At 39.6% G+C, this 16,736-nt stretch overlaps 1 protein-coding gene across 1 annotated transcript; it reads left to right on the top strand.

Moving 5' to 3' along the window:
• The first annotated feature begins 440 nt into the window (after positions 1-440).
• On the top strand, positions 441-16,461 carry LOC311289653 (interferon-induced very large GTPase 1-like). Its single transcript, XM_084407855.1, has 3 exons — positions 441-649; positions 751-2,429; positions 11,731-16,461. Exons 1-3 carry the CDS (start codon positions 550-552, stop codon positions 16,429-16,431), a joined length of 6,480 nt encoding a protein of 2,159 aa, XP_084263981.1. The 5' UTR covers positions 441-549; the 3' UTR covers positions 16,432-16,461.
• The last annotated feature ends 275 nt before the right edge of the window (positions 16,462-16,736 follow it).

The following is a 16,736-nucleotide window of genomic DNA, read 5'->3' as shown; positions in this document are numbered from 1 at the left end:
AATAAGTGATTTAATTTAAGTTGAACAAATATACATTTTATGTCCATCTTGATCTATTTTTCATCACTGAAATAATATTATGTCAGGGTGCAATCCTGATGAAAAAATAAATAAATGTTAAGTTTCAACATTGATTCAGTGTTGGTCCACACAAAAGAGGGTCAGACACGGACTGTTTCAGTTAACCCCACAAAAACACCAAAATAATGATGTTCAGGGATAAAAAAAAAAAAAAAAAAAAAACAGTCACAAACATCATAACTTCAAATAAGACAACATGCCCTCAGGGCTATACATGCCTCTACAAAAAGGAAACTTCAACATTGCCTAAAAAAGATTTCAATCTGATGCCAAACAAGATCAAATTCACATACCATTTCAAGCTCAAACCTGCCAGGTATGTGAATCTTTTCCCACTTTTTTCTCTCTGTATATTACCCAGATAGCAGATGAACACTGAACATTGTCAGCAGCTTTAATGTGTGACTTCACAAACAGTAACTGAAACCTCACGGATCTGTTTCTCCTCTGACATGTTTTGTCTTTAGTATGGATTCGGTGGGAGTGAATGCGATTCAAACAGCAGCTCTTGGGAGACCCTTCCAGCTCGGCATGCTGTACGACTGCAGAAAGGACGTGTTAATACCAGGTACCAAAATATTACTATGATTTACTGAAAACAATTTTCTGATGTGAAATGTGATTATTATAAATTCACTGTTGAGAGTTAAAACATTTTTTCTGTTACAGGTATTAGACTTTGGAATAAAGAGCAGCTGCAGCAGAATATTTGCTCTCGTGCCCAAATTAATACAGGATTCAATGTTACAGCTTCAGACTCCATTCAGGACAAATCTAAATTACTGAATATTGACGGTGGGCTCAAACTGAGTCTTTTAGGTGATCTCATCCATGTTAGTGGAGCAGCAAAATATCTCAAAGACACCAAGACATCTTTCAAACAGCAGAGACTGACGCTACATTATCATTCAACCAGCAGGTTTGAAGAACTGACGGTGAATCATTTGCCTTCTGGAGATATTCCTGACGATGATAATGACATTGCCACACATGTAGTGACAGCAATACTGTATGGAGCAGATGCCTGCTTTGTGTTTGACAGACAAGTTTCTTCAATTGAGAACAAAAAATCAGTAAAAGGAGAAGTAAAAGTGGCTTTTGAGAAACTGCAGGGCATCATTTCAGCGGGAGCAAATGCTAATCTAAGTGTAAATCGCAGTCAGCAAACTGCAGTCAAAAATTTCACTTGTACATTTTATGGCGACTTCCAGCTACCGTCTAACCCGACTTCTTTTGAAGATGCGTTGAAGGTTTTTGCTGATCTTCCAAAACCGCTGAAAGAAAACCAAGAGCTGGCGGTTCCTCTGAGAGTTTGGCTTTATCCTCTGGACAAACTTCACTCAAGAGCTTCAAAACTTCATAAAGACATCAGCATGGATCTGATCATAAAGATTGAATCAGTGATTGAGAGTTTAAATACAACAGAGATGAAATGCAGTGATATTCTGAAAGACTCGCCTGCTCTGACTTTTGCTGCATTCCATGATACAACACTGAAAATGAAGCAAAACTGCTACACATACAAATTGAGACTCATGAAGAAACTCGGCTCTCTGCTGCCAAACATCCGTGGGAATGTGATGAAGGAAACTGCACTGAATGATCTTCTACAAGAACATGATGAATCTCCATTTAGAGGAAGTAATCTTGCAGAATGGCTGAATGAAAGAGAAAGAGAGTCTGAAATCATTAAAACAATCCTCAGACAGTTGAAAAACATTGAGGTAAAAGATAACATTGATCTCATCAAGATGGATCTGGAGGTCGGGAATCTAGTCAGTTACACATTCACGTCACTGAACTGCTCAGATGTGCTTCTTCAACAAACTGCCTATCTGAGTCCTTCAACACAAGGAGAAACGGATGGGAAGAGCCTTGATTTCAAGCAAAAATCTTGGCTAACTCCTGAGATCCAAAATACCATGAGGAGCAACTTAAAGATATTTAAGAAGTTGATCAATTTAAATAGCTGTAAACAAGACAGATTCATTGTGTCCTCAAAGGAAATGGAGAATCATCCCGGATCCTGCATTATTCTGTACGGAAGTGAATGTGATGAAGTTGTTTGCTTTACTTCTCCATCCAAACCAGCCTGTCCAATCACTGAAGAGGTCAAAGGTCAGAGTGTGGTTCTAAAGGTTCCTCCGTCATGTCCTGCAACAGAGGAGCTCAGATTACTGTACAAACCGAAGCAGGACACAGTCTGGAGATCTGAAACTTTGGTGAAGGATCAACACACAGTTACTCTGACTGATCTGAGACCAGGAACTGAGTATGACATCAAGTGTGCAGCGGTGGGGAAACTCAACTATACCGTAGACAGTGACGTAATCAAAGTTACCACAGAGGTATGATGATCATTCATCAAATATCACCTGGCAATAAATACATTAAGTAACTGTACAGAAAATGTTTTACTTACTCTTATTGCAACTTCAATGACTTAAAGGTACAATATGTAAGAATTTGTATCAGAATGTCCAAAAACCACTTGCACAGTGTTACTGTATATATTTCTTTCAATTATGTACTTATACTATCCTAAATGTCTCCAAGAATTTGTCAATTCAGAGAAATTCACAATTTTAAATAGTACCCGTCCCTTGTCACTTGTCATTGACGTAATATCCGCATTATCCCTGGTTTCAGCTCCTAGTGCCATAGTAACCATGGCGACAGATGTGGACAACTGCGTAATTGTTTAGCGGCACGCGGTTGTTGTTTCGTCTTAACATTATAGATCATGGCAAGCAGACTTTGGGACAAAAGGTGAAATAAAACGTGGATCAATATCGGCGTGGCATTTTCGAGATGTCGAGAGCTTCGCGACAAACTTGGACTTGACAGAGACGCCGCTCTTGCATGTACTTTAGTAGACAGGTGAACAAATGTACATAAAACGAATCAATGTTATATGGCTCAACATGATATGAAATGTTAGAAAATTATCAGTATGGTATTCTAATGTTGATCTAGCTTACTGCTAGTCTCATATAGCCAACATACTAACACACAGAATAACATTCTAACTTTCAACACACTCAAATGCTGTTTAGTGTGATAGTGTAACATTAGATCAAGTGAAACAGCGATGCATTACCTCAAGTTTAATTCGTCAAATAAACTGACCTGTGTGAGTAGTAATTCAGCACTTGTGGGTAGTTCGGTGGAATGAAATGTCCTCATTCCTTTATATACGCAGATCTCGCGTGTGGCGCTGATATCTGTCTCATTAGCAATCGTGTCCAGCTTCATACCACAGTCATGTTAAAAACATCAATGTTATCACTCATCCAAAAACATTATTAGATCCATCTGCATGACGGCAAGTTCCATGATTCCGCTTATTCACTGCGTCATCAATCTACACCTTTCTTATTGTAAGAGGTTAGCGACCTCTAGCGGCAAAACAATTACATATTGTATCTTTAATCAGTTGTTCATTTGAATCAAGTGCGTTTTTCAGCAAAGTACAAATAACCTAGTAGTTAAAAGTTTAGTTTATCCAAAAATTCTTTCATCAATTACTTGCTCTCATATAATTTCCAACCCGCAAGACTTTTGTTCATCTATGGAACACAAATGAAGATCTTTTTGATGAAATCTGAGAGTTTTCTGAAACTTTGACACTTCAAAAAGTTCATAAAGAGATCGTAAAACTAATCCATTAGAATCAAACTGTTTAGTACACATTTTCTGAAGAGACACAATCGCTTTATATGATGAAAAGATTGAATTTAGGCTTTTATTCTCATATAAACATTTATCAACTCACACATCACTCTCCACCATTAAGCTGGTGTGTGGTGCCAGAACGGTGCATTATGGCTGCCGTCGCATCATCAGATTCCCTCCTTCCATGTAAAGTGCTTTGAGTGCTGAAAAAAGCGCTATATAATGTTAGGTGAACATGCAATTTATTCTATTAGAACGCCTCATATACATATGGGCTGATATGATATTAATCACCATTGTAGTTTTAGAAGTGAAATATATGTATGCCATTTATTCTGTATTAATCTGTAATACTCATATATAAAGTATGTATGTTACTAACTAACTGTATAACCTATTAGAATAGAGTGTTGAAAGGAATATGACTTAGCTCAAATGATTATAGGGAATCAAAATTATGAATCGGGTTGATTCATCTATATTCTTACAATATTAATAAATTATTGAAGCTGAAATTTAGACCCATTCGTATACATCAATATTCAATTACAATGAATTATAATTTAATCATTAATATACAAAAAGGTCCCTCTTTCAGATCAATTAATCAGAATAATTTTTAAGGGAAATTAATGTATTAATTAAACAGTTGTTTGTCCAGCAAACTGGTCGTGAAATTAATTCCATCAACTTCTCAACAAAATTATCTCTTTCTTATAATTCAAAGAAAGCTATTTTCTGGCCATGAAAACAACTCTCCTGTTCTTATAAAATTAGGTTACTTAAAAGTAACAAATCAGCTCTGTAGCTTAAGATCAACAAATCATTGACTCCGTAAATGAGCAGTGAGACAATCAGGAATATATGGAATTTAATAATTGAACTAATGAATACATGACTACGATTCACACAGAGTAAATAGGTATGTATATACAGAACACGTAAACAAATACAAGACTAAACGCATAACGAAAATGAGAGAGAGAGAGAGAGAGAGAGAGAGAGAGAGAGAGAGAGAGAGAGAGAGAGAGAGAGAGAGAGAGAGAGAGAGAGATGAGAGAAAGTGAAACTAACATGTGCGATCAAAGATCGATCACAGTTAGGCAAAGTCACAGGCAGGGTAACCTTGAGAGACAACAAGGAATCAAATCACATTAAAAGTTCAATAAACTTATCTTGCACAATGGTTCTCTTTGTTGAAGAACGCCGAGTTCGTTCGTGTGTTCTAAGAGCAGCGTGCGTGTGTTTCTTTAAGGAAGCAGGGCTTGCTTTGGTTGAGCGCGGCCGCGGGATTTTCAAAAGAGTCTTTTTCTTTGAGTTGAAGTTGTTTGCTGCGTTTGCTTCGCTGAGTCCGAATACGAAAATAAAGAAAAGACTTAAAGAAAATAAAAGAGAACGGAGAATGCTCCCTTAGGGAGCCATATGGATCTTCTCGCTGGCGAAGAGGGTTCGTAAAAGTGCTCTCAGAAGAATTCTTTGAGTTGGTCTTTTATGGAAAAAGATGGGTTCACGCCTCTGTGCATACGCCGACCAATAACCTTCAGAGATTTCAGAGCGGGAAAATTTTCTTTGTCTCGTAAGCCACGCCTACTCGAATGAGTAATGAGGGATATCAAATTTGAGACGATTTGCTCAAGACATGTGCAATGTATAAAACAATGTACATTACTGCATTCTGCTATTGAAATTCGACTCTGTTAGATTGAGAGAATTACAGAGATATGAAACTTGTCATAGGAAGATTGTAGGGACACCAAGTTACATAAGATATGCATAATTACAAACATTTTAAAGTTTTGATTAATACACGATAACATTGCAGAGACACAAATTTGATATGGGAAAATCAAATCCTTGTTTATACATTTCTTAAGTGGTTATACATAAATGTAGGATTAACACTTTATTCCTACTCCTCTCCTGGAATCTCAGTTTGCTTGACATTCCGTTAGGGCAATAAAAACGAAGTGGGGGGGGGGGGGGGGGGGGGGCATTCAACTTGAATGCTGATCCCAGATTACACATTAGAAAACTACACCTCTATTATAAAGCAAAACTAATCACATGCATAATGGCATTGTACTTATATGAAAATGATATTTCTAAGTTCTAATACAAAGGTGTGTGTGTGTGTGTGTGTGTGTGTGTGTAGCCTACATGTATGTGTGTGGGATGACTCCTCAGTCTCCCAGGGGGTGTTGTAAAGTGTTATCCTATAGCACGAGGGGTCAGGTTACCTAGACCATGTTTCTATTTGAGAACATTACTTATGAGAAACACTTCCAAGTTACGAATGCAGAAAATCGTGATTATGGCATGAAAGGGCTACCCATGCAGGCCTTAATACATCATCTTAGGTTCTGAATCATTCTGAATTAAATGCAAGGTAAGTTGTTGTGTGTTTGGAATGTCTCTAGAAAGTTTTGTTATCTCTTTGTGCAGAGAGAAAAAAGGGGGTTTGGAATGCAGAACGTTGTTCTGCAGTGTGTGTCTAGGGTGCTATTAGTGTCGTAAAAGTCCATTGGTCGCCGACTAGTTGGAGCCGAAGCATGATTTGCACTCACGAGTTCAAAGTGCACCCGCTTTGTATTCAAAAAGAAATGTTTTTAGCAACACAGAGTATTTGAATTTGTTAATTCAAACCAACGACGAATGATTCAATAGCCAATGTTGTTACAGTGTTGTATAAGAAAATACACTGTAACTTGTTTTGTAAAAGTCTTTTTATTGGAACCTGTTTTATTAAGAACAAGACAATGCAACTTGTTTGGTAAAAAGCCTTTATTGTGAAATTGTTTTATTAAGAAAGACAATGGAGATGATTTTGTAAAGGTCTTTATTATTGAACTGTTGTAAACAGAGAAGACATTGCAACTTGTTTTTGTAATAATCTTTTATTGTAATAATGCATGCAAGAAACGACAATAATGTACTCATGTTTAAGCATTTAATGAATGGATAGAAGTAACATTAAGTAGTGAAAAGCATGTAACTTAGCAAAGTAGAAATGGCAAGCATTACCCGTTTGATGAGGAGCATGAGACGCAGAGGAAAGGCAGAGGGTCCAGAGCAGCAAACAAAGGAGAACAAAGGAAAGAGCTTTATATATGGAGTTACAAGCAGATTTCCAGAATGGAGGACAACACTTCGCATTGGACAGATTATCTGTAAAGGACTGAATCTGTGCGGAGGGCGTGTGGACTATAAAAGGTATTGTAAAGAATGTCAAAGTCAGACGCTGTTTCACCAAGGACGGCCTCTCCGGTGTTAGATGCCTTGCCATTGCGCCTCATGAAGATGAAAGCTTGTAAATTATTTGGTTTTGATTTACTTTTACTTTTATTTTTATTTTATATATTAGTACCCTTTATGTAAACTAGTTAACCTGTATTTAATAAAAATTTGATTTAATTGAAATTAAGAAGCTCGCCTGCCTTAAGTCTCTGTTTTACCAAATACTGAGCTGAACTAAACCACGGAGCAGTCTTTCGACTGAATTGTAAGTATGGAAATTTATATACTTATTGTTTAGAACGAATTCGACTGACTTTACCTAACCTGAGAATAAACAAAATAAGGTAGAAGGTGTCTATATTTAATACCCAAACAAGGGGTTAAATTAAGCACCATTAAACAATAAATGTAATGAGTTATTATATTTATTATTATTTGTGGTAAACGGAAGGTCGAGCATGTTCGCTTGATGTGCGTGGGTCATTCTCGTGTGTTACGCAGCACGTTTGAGCTTCTGCAAGAACCAATGAGGTTCATTCTCGTGTTACGCAGCACGTTTGAGCTTCAGCAAGACCCAATGAGGTTCATTCTCGTGTTACGCAGCACGTTTGAGCTTCAGCAAGACCCAATGAGGTTCATTCTCGTGTTACGCAGCACGTTTGAGCTTACGTAAGACCCAGTGAGGTTCATTCTCCTGTTACGTATTCTTGTGTTACACAGCTTCAGCAAGAACCAATGAGGTTCATTCTCGTGTTACGCAGATCTGCCGCAAGACCCAATGAGATTCATTCTCTTGTTACGCAGCACGTTTGAGCTTACGTAAGAACCAATGAGGTTCATTTTCCTGTTATGCAGCACGTTTGAGCTTACGTAAGAACCAATGAGGTTCATTCTCATGTTACGCAGCACGTTTGAGCTTATGTAAGAACCAGTGAGTTTCATTCTTGTGTTACGCAGCACGTCTGAGCTTCAGCAAGACCCAATGAGGTTCATTCTCGTGTTACGCAGCACGTTTGAGCTTCTGCAAGAACCAATGAGGTTCATTCTTGTGTTACGCGGCACGGTTAAGCTTACGTAAGAACCAATGAGGTTCATTCTCATGTTACGTAGCAGATTTGAGCTTCAGCAAGAACCAATGAGGTTAATTCTCGTGTTACGCAGCACGTTTGAGCTTACGTAAGAACCAGTGAGTTTCATTCTTGTGTTACGCAGTACGTTTGAGCTTCTGCAAGAACCAATGAGGCTCATTCTTGTTACGCCGCACGTTTGAGCTTCTGCAAGAACCAATGAGGTTCATTCTTGTGTTACGCGGCACGATTAAGCTTACGTAAGAACCAATGAGGTTCATTCTTGTGTTGCGCAGCACGTTTGAGCTTCTGCAAGAACCAATGAGGTTCATTCTTGTTACGCCGCACGTTTGAGCTTCTGCAAGAACCAATGAGGTTCATTCTTGTGTTACGCGGCACGATTAAGCTTACGTAAGAACCAATGAGGTTCATTCTTGTGTTGCGCAGCACGTTTGAGCTTCAGCAAGGACCAATGAGGTTCATTCTCGTGTTACGCAGCACGTTTGAGCTTACGTAAGAACCAATGAGGTTCATTCTTGTGTTGCGCAGCACGTTTGAGCTTCTGCAAGAACCAATGAGGTTCATTCTTGTTACGCCGCATGTTTGAGCTTCTGCAAGAACCAATGAGGTTCATTCTTGTGTTACGCGGCACGATTAAGCTTACGTAAGAACCAATGAGGTTCATTCTTGTGTTGCGCAGCACGTTTGAGCTTCTGCAAGAACCAATGAGGTTCATTCTTGTTACGCCGCACGTTTGAGCTTCTGCAAGAACCAATGAGGTTCATTCTTGTGTTACGCGGCACGATTAAGCTTACGTAAGAACCAATGAGGTTCATTCTTGTGTTACGCAGCACGTTTGAGCTTCAGCAAGACCCAATGAGGTACATTCTCATGTTACGCAGCACGTTTGAGCTTCAGCAAGACCCAATGAGGTTCATTCTCCTGTTACGCAGCACGTTTGAGCTTCAGCAAGACCCAGTGAGGTTCATTCTCGTGTTACGCAGCACGTCTGAGCTTACGTAAGAACCAATGAGGTTCATTCTCCTGTTACGCATTCTTGTGTTACGCAGCTTCAGCAAGAACCAATGAGGTTCATTCTCGTGTTACACAGATCTGCCGCAAGACCCAATGAGGTTCATTCTCTTGTTACGCAGCACGTTTGAGCTTTAGCAAGACCCAGTGAGGTTCATTCTTGTGTTACGCAGCACGTTTGAGCTTCAGCAAGACCCAATGAGGTTCATTCTCGTGTTACGCAGCACGTTTGAGCTTCTGCAAGAACCAATGAGGTTCATTCTCATGTTACGCAGCACGTTTGAGCTTACGTAAGAACCAATGAGGTTCATTCTCCTGTTACGCATCACGTTTGAGCTTCTGCAAGAACCAATGAGGTTCATTCTTGTTACGCCGCACGTTTGAGCTTCTGCAAGAACCAATGAGGTTCATTCTTGTGTTACGCGGCACGATTAAGCTTCAGCAAGACCCAATGAGGTTCATTCTCCTGTTACGCAGCACGTTTGAGCTTCAGCAAGACCCAATGAGGTTCATTCTCCTGTTACACAGCACGTTTGAGCTTCAGCAAGACCCAATGAGGTTCATTCTCCTGTTACGCAGCACGTTTGAGCTTCAGCAAGACCCAGTGAGGTTCATTCTCGTGTTACGCAGCACGTCTGAGCTTACGTAAGAACCAATGAGGTTCATTCTCCTGTTACGCATTCTTGTGTTACGCAGCTTCAGCAAGAACCAATGAGGTTCATTCTCGTGTTACACAGATCTGCCGCAAGACCCAATGAGGTTCATTCTCTTGTTACGCAGCACGTTTGAGCTTCAGCAAGACCCAGTGAGGTTCATTCTCGTGTTACGCAGCACGTTTGAGCTTCAGCAAGACCCAATGAGGTTCATTCTCGTGTTACGCAGCACGTTTGAGCTTCTGCAAAAACCAATGAGGTTCATTCTCATGTGACGCAGCACGTTTGAGCTTACGTAAGAACCAATGAGGTTCATTCTCCTGTTACGCAGCACGTTTGAGCTTACGTAAGAACCAATGAGGTTCATTCTCCTGTTACGCAGCACGTTTGAGCTTACGTAAGAACCAATAAGGTTCATTCTCGTGTGTTATGCAGCACGTTTGAGCTTCAGCAAGAACCAATGAGGTTAATTCTCATGTTACGTAGCACGTTTGAGCTTCAGCAAGAACCAGTGAGGTTCATTCTTGTGTTACGCAGCACGTTTGAGCTTCAGCAAGAACCAATGAGGTTCATTCTCATGTTACGCAGCACGTTTGAGCTTCAGCAAGAACCAATGAGGTTCATTCTCGTGTTACACACCACATTTGAGCTTCACCAAGAACAGGTTAATTCTTACAGGTTACACAGCACGTGTGTTACGAGAATGAACCTCATTTCAATCTGTTCATCATATAAAGTGATCAAGTCAAGTCGATCAAATATGGACTTAACCGCTCAAATCATAATGATTTTTTTTAAAATTATCTCTTTAATTAACTTTTTGAAGTGTCAAAGTGTCAGTTGCGTAGCTGTAAATGGAGGGACAGAAAGCTCTCAGATTTCATAAAAAAAAATCTTCATTTGTGTTCTAAAGATGAACGAAAGTCGTACGGATTTGGCACAACTTTTGGGTGAGTAATACAATTACAGAATTTTTTATTTTTGTCAGAACTATATAAAGGGACACTAAGTAGGAATTTCTCCCATCTAGTGGTGAAACTGTATTTTGCATTCAAACGAATAATGCTCTCCAGCGCCTCACTTTTTCAAATGCGCGTTGCATCTACGGTAGACGTTATGTACCAAAAAGCTATGACAGGATGTCTTATAATAGCACTTCGAGTTTTCCTTCGGGTGAACAGGTTTGTTATTTGTTACTTTACTCAATAGCTGCTATTCATCAAAGAGCCTGTTTAACTTACTATGAATAGATAAATAGATATAACTATAAATGTTCTACTATCTATATAATAAAGTTCACAACCAAGCAATGAAAAATAAGCTTGTAATTAAGACCGTAACATTGACTTACCTGTCGAGAAGAAAGCAGGCAACTTCAGGGTCTCTTGTTTTGAAAGCTTTCTACTGCATTAGCTATCCCGACATTAACCCTTGTTTTTGTAATCTCCGGTCACGTTTCCTTTTACGGTCTATTTTGGACTTTTGCGTCGACGAGGACTCCTTATCCTGTGACTCATATGTATGTATGAATGAACGGTGTATAAATAACCGTGCAGTGCATCCTTTTAAACTTGCCGCGGCAGTGACAAGCGCCTCTCAACTGCTCTGCTCCTCCGCTTCTGCTGGCTTCAGTCCATAGACAGTATATAAACGCTTCAGTCACGTGACGCTGGCTCTGAACGAAACGCGTTGGCCTAGTACTTTTTGTCCCTCTCTGCTATTATAGTTTTTCAAGATGGCGGAACTACATGGAAGCCTCCGTGGACCTACCCGTCCCATGTATATAAAGATAATAAATTCTTCGTTTACGAGGATTAGTCTGATCATTGGCATAGGTATTTGTACACCATTGAGGGCATATTTATGAATAAAAATATTGATTTGAGATAATAAAATACCTAAAAAGCTACTTATTGTCCCTTTAAGGTTGAGTACTGGAAAAGACTTAATATAATAAATATCTCATTGTTTTTTTTTTCTGTTAACAGAGAAAAAACAAGGACATTGGAACAGAGCAGAGCAGAGTAGAAAAAATATATAATCTATTTCACAGACTTCATCTTGAAGACAAGTACCACAATAAACTGAGACCTGCAGATGTTCTTCAGATATTTGCTCATTCACTGCAGTCCCATGAGTCTTGTGCTGAAGAGGAGCTGATTCAGACTTTCCTACAAAAACTACTGATGATGAACTACAGAGCAAGATACATTAAAACTAAAGAGAAAAACAAGGAAGATCACACTCAACAAAGAAACAATCACTCAGCTGAAGATGAAAGTGATATTTTTCATGAAATGTCTTTGTCTAGTGATGGAACAAGTCATTCTGAGCGCATTCACCCGATGGATGTTCAGATGGCCATGTTTCATTGTGCTGATAGTTTCCTGAAGCAGCTGATGGTCACTAAACTGTCCCAGTGTCAGTACGCTCTGCCTCTGCTTGTTCCTGATCCATTTACACAACAGATTGAGTTTCCTCTCTGGACATTCAGACAAATCAACAAGACCTGGAAGATGAGAAACACCAACAATGAAACCATCATTCAAATCCAGCCGATCTGCAATGCAAAAACTCCAATGGTGTCTTTCTTCAGGTTTGGCTCTGTGTCTTCATCCAAGTCTCAGCTGATGAACAGTCTGATCAATGAGAAACACAACACGTTCTTCCACAGGAACTGCCCAGGCAGCAGCAGAACCAGAGTCCTGATGGATGGAGTGGTGGAGATCACCTGGTTCTGCCCTTCTGGGAAAAACACGGATAAATTCACTGACTGTGTTGCGTTCTGTAATTTACACGGTGATGCAGGAGATCATGAGAAACAGCTGCAGATCCTCACTGAAATGGCCTCAGTCAATGTTGTTCTTCTACCACAACTGGACAGGAATGACAAAAGTGCAGCAATAATCCAAAACCTGTACAAGGACTCAAAGCCACTCATTTGCCTTTTTACTGAAAATGAATCTGCTGTAACTGAAGTAAAGAAAAGGAAATACAAGATTGGTCTAAGAGACAGAAATCATTCAGTTGTACTTGAAGAACTCAGTAGAACTATAAACAATTGTCTGTCAGAATCATCTTCCACTTTCAGACTTGAAGATGTGTCCAAACACTCAGACATCAGAGTAGATGAGGAAGATGATGAAGACTGCAGGAGAGGAAGAGAAGCAGCACAGCAGATGATGAGTTTACTGGAGAAGAAAGATCTGACAGAAATCAAAGAATCATTTCTGCCTCATCAGGGGAAACTGTGGCGTCAGTGGAGTCAGAAGAACAAAGAACTACATCAACCTCGAGCAAATGAGACAGAAATGGACATCAGTAGAAAGAAAACAGAGATGAAGAAAATCCGTGAACAGCAGCATGAATCTGACATCAGGGAGTTTATTAAGATCTTTATTAAAGAAATGAACTCGCATGCTGCAAACAACATGTATTTTCTTGAATGGCTCAGAATCTTCCTGGATGAATATATCTCAGCTGACCTTTCTGGTCTACATCACAAATACGATGAAATGTGGTCAACAGTCTTAAAACTGAAAGAGAATTTTGATCAATCTGAACAACTCAAAGCTGAACAAGCAGAACTTGAGAGAATATCTGAGGATCTTCAAGCCGCAGACTTTGGTTTGGAGCACATCATGAGGGAGATCGGTCAGATCTATGAATCATGTTCATCTGTGAAGAAGAACAAGAAAGATCTGCAGATTGACTTCTCTTCTCTCCCGAGTCTCGCAGCAGAGATGATGATCTCTGGATTTCCACTGGAGCTGATGGATGGAGATGCTGCTCATGTTCCTGTGATCTGGATCTCTGCTGTTCTAGATAAACTCATCCAGAAACTGGGAGACCAGAGAGTCTTTGTGCTGTCAGTTTTAGGGATTCAGAGCTCTGGGAAATCCACCATGCTGAATGCCATGTTTGGACTCCAGTTTGCCGTCAGTGCTGGCAGAACAACCAGAGGAGCTTTCATGCAGCTGGTCAAAGTCTCAGATGAGATGAAAACACAGATGAACTTTGACTATATTCTGGTTGTTGATACTGAGGGTCTCCGTCCCCAAGAACTGGCTGGAAGATCAACAAAAGATCATGATACTGAATTGGCCACATTTGTTGTTGGACTTGGAAATCTGACATTGATCAACATCTTTGGAGAAAACCCATCTGAGATGCAGGACATTCTTCAGATTGTTGTTCAGGCCTTCCTGAGGATGAAGAAGGTCAGACTGAATCCCAGCTGTGTGTTTGTGCATCAGAATGTCTCAGACGTCAAAGCTAGAGAGAAAAACATGGAGGGAAGGAGACGACTGCTGCAGACACTGGATAAGATGACAAAACTTGCTGCAGAAGAGGAAGACTATGATGCAGAATATTTCAGTGATGTCATTAGATTTGATGTTCAGAATGATGTGAAGTATTTTGCTCATCTCTGGGAGGGAAACCCACCCATGGCACCACCAAACCCAAAGTACTGTGAGAATATTCAAGAACTAAAGAAAACTATTATGTCTCGAGCCTCAAAATCATGTGGAATGATGCTGATAGACTTAAAAGATCGTATTAAAGATCTCTGTGAGGCATTACTGAAGGAACGGTTCATCTTCAGCTTCAGAACTGCTCTGGAGATTTCAGCCTACAGGAAACTGGAGACTGAATACAGCAAGTGGTCCTGGAGTCTTCGCAGTGCCATGATGGAAACTGAGAACAAACTACACAACAAAATAGAAAATGAAGCAATTCATGAGGTTGAGGAAACTGATCTTCAAACCGAACTGAAAAAGACAAGTGAAGAGGTGGAGAACTCAATATCAGGATTCTTTGAGAAAGACACAGATGCAGAAATACTGATTCAGTGGAAATCATCATTTGACATAAAAATGTATGAGACTCAGGAAAACATTGTGAGAGAAACAAAGAGGAAATTAACTGCGATTCTTCAGCAGCGAGACCTGAAGAAAAAGATTGATGCTCAGAGGACAAATCATGAAAACACTCTCTATGAAAAAAGCAAAGAACTTGCCTTAAAACTCAAAGACAAAGCAAATAATGAAGAAACACTGAAGAAAGAATTTGATTTGTGTTGGGAACAGAGTGTGAATATGATTATCTCAGACACTCCTCCAATCAAAGACATTGACATAATGAGAGATGTGAGAGAGATCCTTAAAAACATCTATAGAAGTAGTCTTGTATACCATTGCAGTGAGAGCTGTGATATTTTTACTGTGTCAACATTCTCTCAATATGTTATTTTCAGAAAGTCCACAAAAACAGTTAAAGAAACATGTGGATTTGTTCAAACTCTTTCTCCAGAAGATGCATCTGAAATAAGATCATTAGTTACAGATGTTGCTCAGCAGACAGACAGAATGATTCAGTCATTTAACATTTCAAAGATGGGATACAACATCAGCTGCATTCAACAGCTCATAGATTACATCAAGAAGAGAGTAACAGAACATCAGAAAGGACCAGTGAATTATGTGTTCAAGATTGAATTCTTCATGGATTTGGTTCTTTCCATCTGTAAGAGAGCAAACAAGATGATCACTGACCAACACAGACTGTTCAAGGAAGCCAATGATCATGTTCTCTATTTGGAGAAGAAGAGAGAAGAATATTACAGTATTTTCCAGAAATACTGTCATGGAGCAACATCAGCTGCCATTTTTGGAGAGATCATCTGTCAGAAACTTAAAGAGCCCATTGAGCAGAGTGTCTACAAGAAGACTGCCAGAGATCTGACAGATGAAATGATGAAAAACTGTGAATCACTGAACGGAAACAGATCAGATCTGGAGAAACACATCCTGAAGACACTGGCAGAAGAGGAGGATTTCAACAAATATATGAACTACATTCATAATACCAGAGATCACTTCAAGAGTTTCATCAGAGATGAAGTCAGTCGGTACATCAGTGAAAAGTTCAGTGTCAGTGTTTTACCCAAAATGAAGGAGAACATTAAACTCCTGCAGCAGAAGATCATGAAAGCAGCACATGAATCTACTGAACATGTCCAAGTGAACAGAGGAGATGTTGGTTTGTGGTTGAAGAGATTCACACAGCAGCTCTCAGATGAGCTGATCTTCTCTGAAAAATACCTCAGTGGAGTGAAACATGATGATGTTGATGATTTCATCCTCCTAAAAGATGTGATAAGAGAAGAACTTCCTCCTGTAATGTCCTATATGAGCAGTAGATTCAACACAAAAACTTTTCCTGCAAATCTGGACTATAAGTTCAGACCAGATGAGATTCTGATTGATCACTTCTGTCAGTGCTGTTGGGGTCAGTGTCCTATTCGTAAAGACGTCTGCACCAACACCATAGAAAACCATCATGGAGATCACAGTGTTGCTTTCCACAGAGAGAGAGGAATTAATGAAAGGCATTTCCCTCAAGCACAGTATCTCTGTGCTGTTGTTTGCAAAAAATTAGTGGCAAGCGATGCACCAGATAGAAAGTTCCCTTGTCGAGAATACAGAAGAGCAGGAGGAGTTTATGAAGACTTGAGCATCACCCCTGATCTATCTGAACTGCCCTACTGGAAGTGGTTTGTGTGTCGATTCCAAAAAGATCTGGAAAAACACTACAGTAAAACATCTGAGGGGAGTTTTAAGATATCAGATGAATGGAGAAAATACTCAAAACAGAATGCTATTGAGTGTTTGGGTCAATGCATCTAATGGGGCAGAGAGTGAATAGCCGGGCTAGTACGAGACAGGGCTTTCAACATTCCGGGCCGGGCTCCGGCGCTTCACTTTAACCCGCCGTAACAAGCCTCTCTGGAACAATGTCACACAAACCCATCATTTCACCAACAAATGGAAGTTTTATCAGAAAACTATTTAGAAAGCAATCACTGGAAACAAGCGATCCCAAAACGAACATAATAAAAGCTGCTGTTTGTTGCACTGTAAAACCCAACAAGTTAACTCAACTCAAACCGATTGAGGAAACTGATTGCAGCAAACCATTTAAGTTTAAAAAT

This window comes from Rutilus rutilus (genome assembly GCF_951802725.1).
Source record: "Rutilus rutilus genome assembly, chromosome: 1".
NCBI lineage: Eukaryota > Metazoa > Chordata > Actinopteri > Cypriniformes > Leuciscidae > Rutilus > Rutilus rutilus.
This window is presented reverse-complemented; position numbering and strand designations above follow the sequence as displayed.